The sequence below is a fragment of the Saccostrea echinata genome, unplaced genomic scaffold (genome assembly GCF_033153115.1).
Source record: "Saccostrea echinata isolate AGI-Se365-2 ecotype Australia unplaced genomic scaffold, CSIRO_AGI_Sech_v1 ptg000027l, whole genome shotgun sequence".
Lineage (NCBI taxonomy): Eukaryota > Metazoa > Mollusca > Bivalvia > Ostreida > Ostreidae > Saccostrea > Saccostrea echinata.
The window spans coordinates 13,280,599-13,285,195 of NW_026889776.1; the positions used below are offsets into that span (position 1 = coordinate 13,280,599).

Consider the following 4,597-nt stretch of genomic DNA (forward strand, 5'->3'; position numbering starts at 1 on the left):
GATTTTCATTATATCATCCAATCAAAATTATTGATAATATCCACATTTTTACTTTAAATGTATTTTGAAGATATCATCCAACACTGTATCTGTATCAATGTCAAACGAACTTGATAAAAAAAAATATTCCGAATCATAAAAAAATCCTTCATCACCTGACCACTGTCCATAGTTCCTGCTAAGCCAAACGACTGCCATTGAATGAATGAATCGAAAGAGTTCACTCACTGATTTTACTATCTAAAAAAAAACTTTCTCTTTTCTTTTGTCTATTTATTAGATGGTTTAAGGTAGAAAACTATTGATGCCTGAACTCCTATTGTGTAATTATCGGACTCCTCCAGGTAAATTTTGGACATTTAAATAGCAATGTTTTAAGTAAGATATATGCCTCATACAATTCTATATGTAAAATTATCAGACTGTTTTCGGCCCTAACGGGCCTCAAACAGTCTGATAATTTTACATATAGAACAATATTCGGCATATATCCATTATATACATTTTGTAAAAAAAAAAAAAAAAAAACACAGTGGTTTCAATTTTCAGAGTGGTAATTTTATGGGTACCTTTGGCACAAAAATCACACTGTAAAGAAAATTCTGATGAATTATACAGTGCACGCAATCAATATTCATACCATCTGTGTCCCAGAAATGTAGATAAACAATTGAATTCAAAATTTATCTCCCTTGTATTTCAAGTGAATGTCCTGCATACAGTATTATCAATATAATACCATGATCCATGTTATTATTATCACGAATAAAATTATTTAAGGACAAAAAAGGCTTTCTGAACTAACATTTGTGCATTACCTATCTTACATAAATAATTTGCGAGAATGACACCGCCGCCATTGCTGAATGAATTACCATAATTTTCGAAAGGGTAATATCCTAATCAACCAAAACAGTTTGATAAATCAGAACGGATTTTATTATCTATTATGATAACACGTGTCTTTTATTCTATTTGACACGTTTTTTCTGTCTTAAAGAAGATCAAAAACTTTCCAGTAGCAATGGGATTGACAAAAACAATCAAACAGAAATGTGTACAAAATAAAACGACTCTCAATCAAAATTTGATGCCAAAATGTCCATGTGAAACAATGTATGTAACATTTCAAAAACGTTTTTTTAATAATATTATCATCTTATCTTTAACTGGGTATAAATCTCATTTAATGTTTAAAAAATATCCGACTTTATGATTACATTTCAAATGGTTATAAGGAACATTGGAAAGAGGAAACCGCAGGTAGTATTATCTAATTGACCATAAATTCTCTCTCTCTCTCTCTCTCTCTCTCTCTCTCTCTCTCTCTCTCGTTTATCATACAAAATCTGAATTTACCATTGCCGCATATACGCAATTAATAAAGAAACAAACGCTAAATCGCATATTGATAAGAGATACAACTAGTGAAACGAAGGAATCATTTCTAACGATTTCCTGTAAATTTCTTTAGAACATTTTACAGGTTCTGGCTTTGTATTGTTAAAACTGAAATGACGGAAAACTAGGCTAAAAATATACATTTTATTTTTTTTCCCGTAACCAATAACCAATACAAAATATCAAGTATAAAATGTCAGATTTAAACAGAAAAAAAATACATTTAAAAAAAATAATATATAACATTCAGTAAAAAGTAAAATCAGCCGACTTGTATGTGTTCAGGATAATAATATCGTATTCTACGGAGAAAACATAACTCAACGGCAAACGTTGTTCGATCTCGAGGTGTGGGGGAACTGCAAAAAAAGAACTTAAGTAAAATTTTTAAAATAAATCTCAATATTTATTACAACTTAATACACTATATTCAACCAATATTGTACATATTTTATATATAGAAAAGAGTGAGAAAATCTTTCTTTTCTTTGTAAAATTTGAATCTTGTACAATATACAAAAAAGTACTTTCTGTATAAAGTTAGAAGAAAAATATTCAAATTGAAGCATCATTTTCTAGACATAAATTCATTCTTATTAATTTGTAGTCGCCGGTGTATTATCCCTTTGTTTTAAAATGAATTGTCAAGAAAAATCCACTTTTCCTTGTATTTATGACATTGATTGCTTTAAGTTCTCTTCATCTTTTTTATCTTTAATTGTAATTTTTGAACTTAGCAATGGTCAAGTCTATGCACCATTTCTACCTATCATTAGCTTAAGTTCATTAGCTTAAGCTTACAAAAATACTGTAAACCAACTATTATTCGCGTCATCTTTTATTCGCGATTCGTCAGTTTGAAATAGATCTGCGACGATTAATGTTCGCGACTGAGGAATTATTCTATACAAAGACAAAGCAAAATAAATGGTTCGCGAATTAAAGTAGGTCGCAAACTTGGCAAATATTTTTCGCACGCGAATAAAAGTTGGTTTACAGTAATCTATATTGGCAGCTGATTCTGAGTAATAAACCAATACCTTATAACACTTCTAATAACCGATTTACGTCGCTGTATGTTAAATCCTCTTTGAAATGAATACAATCGCCTGGGTACAAAGCAACCAGCTAACTGAAATCCTGTAATTAAATGTTAATCACGTTAATGATTACAATACAGAAAGTACATAAAAGGAAAATTTATGAGCACGTTTATAATTTTAGGAAATGGAATTCTTAAAGTTAAAAATGATATGTATTGATTAATCTAAAAATTTATAAAACCTATTTTTTTGACAAAAAGGCCATTTTGATATCAACTTTGAATCTTTCTTTTTAAAGTTTTTTGCAAACATTTTTGTCAGATAAAATATTGTGTACCCAATTTTTCACAGCATAGAGACTGGCGATTTGGTAGGCCACCTTGAAGCTGGAAATCAGCCGTACAATTGAATCCACCATCCGCATCTATCAAACCAAAATATGTTTGTTATACTATATTTAATCCATATTTTATTGAAAATAAAAAAAAAATATCTTGGAAACTCTAACATTTTCCAGACATAGGTTTATTCTAAGTCGTGAAGTGCATTATCCTTTTGTCAGCAGGCAAAGCATGTTTGTAATTTCTTGTAAACTTACAACCATATTTTTTTTCAATTAAATCAAACTTAATAGATAAAACTCGTTTTACCCACTCGTAATTCATTGAAAACGTTCATTTATTATATTAATCTATTTTTCCTTTAAAGTTAAACATAATTTTCAAAGTCGAGACTATTTATGTTGTGATTTCAGCTTTTCATATGACATCGTGTAGAAAGTCTTCATTAATCATTAATTTAAATTCTTTACAACTCACAAAGACTACTACGCAGAAGATAAATAAAAAGAATATTTAAAAATATATATATTTCTAAGATATTTATATAGAGACTAAAAAAATATGACTGACAGAAGAGATTTTTCAAACAAGATTTCCCGCTTGTTAACAGGAAATTCTTTTGTAGTTGACATTTACTTGAAAGTTAAGGTAACATTTTGTCACACCTGTCTTTCTAATTACTGAAGGCAAATCGTGAAAGTTTGATGAATTTTCTTGCACTTTTAATTTTTTAAGGATTCCAGGTGTGTCTTTTCATTAGATCGGTATGATAAAAAGATGATTTACTTAATATACAACCAGTATGGTAGAAATCATTATTTAAACATTTTTTTTTTCTTAAGGTTATTCAACAAGAACGTTCATCATTTTGTTGAGACTGGTTAATGTGCTTGAACACTAATGTTTGTTATATATTTTTATTTCATAGTTTTGTTGTAGAAGTTTTTTTGTTTGTTTCCTAAAGAAATTTACACATAAATTGTCGTTAAAATCAAAACCCTTTCGATATTTTTTTTTATAATATAATCTATCTTGAGCAATATTATGCATTCATTCAGTTTTAAATAGATATCCCTTTTAAAAATACAGTTTTATATTTATTGCTATTTTCTTTTTAATTTTTTCACAAATCATATCAGTTAAAAAGGGAACTTTTACGTAAATACATTTAACGAAAAATGAAGCAGTCCTACATCAAAAAAATGACAAAATATATTGCAATTTTGTTTTTACCTTGTATAAAACATCTACCATTAAGGGGACCCGGTACACATGTGTGGGTGGTTTGGCTGTCTTGTGGCCTCCGTCTGATTCCAACATCAAGCTGATTAGGTCGACATACACGTCTAAATTCTGTCTGTGTGAATGACTTATTGAAATGTGTCATAAGGACTGCTAAATATATCAAAATTTTTGACATTTCTGTGTTTGGAGGTCGTCTGTAAAATATAAAATGTGTGTTAGTTTTGCCACAATGTTTGCAATATTCGATATAACAACGAATGGCAACAGTTTCGAAATTTTGAAGTTTCAGATTTTCAAAGACTCTAGCATGTTTAGGTAATATTAATATAGACGAATGTTTAGGAATTAAAATTAAGGCATTTATAGAAGTGTTACATGATTGTATTCTTATCTAGCTTGATCTAGTAAGTTATTCATAAATATTGTTTTCATCAATCCTGAACTTAAAATCTTTAAGTGAATACGTCATCAGAAAAATATCAATATTAACCTCGGCTTCGACTCGGTCAATATTGATATTTTTCTGGTGGATGTTTTTTAAATGATTTTAAATGATTTTATAACGAT

The 4,597-nt window shown here is 28.8% G+C and overlaps 1 protein-coding gene across 1 annotated transcript; it reads right to left on the minus strand.

Moving 5' to 3' along the window:
- Positions 1 to 1,532: 1,532 nt before the first annotated feature.
- On the minus strand, positions 1,533 to 4,172 carry LOC133193272 (uncharacterized). Its single transcript, XM_061329230.1, has 4 exons — positions 4,019 to 4,172; positions 2,782 to 2,868; positions 2,442 to 2,541; positions 1,533 to 1,760 (listed from the first exon to the last, which is right to left on the minus strand). Exons 1-4 carry the CDS (start codon positions 4,170 to 4,172, stop codon positions 1,664 to 1,666), a joined length of 438 nt encoding a protein of 145 aa, XP_061185214.1. The 3' UTR covers positions 1,533 to 1,663.
- Positions 4,173 to 4,597: the final 425 nt, after the last annotated feature.

Bases quoted from the DNA above. Each gene is read 5' to 3' on its own strand.
- LOC133193272 (XM_061329230.1), bottom strand. From the start codon at position 4,172: ATGACACATTTCAATAAGTCATTCACACAGACAGAATTTAGACGTGTA. The intron at 2,542-2,781 runs GTACACAATATT...ATTTAATTACAG, and splicing joins TCTATGCTGTGAAAAATTGG to GATTTCAGTTAGCTGGTTGC. The intron at 1,761-2,441 runs GTATTGGTTTAT...CTTTTTTTGCAG, and splicing joins GTTATTAGAAGTGTTATAAG to TTCCCCCACACCTCGAGATC.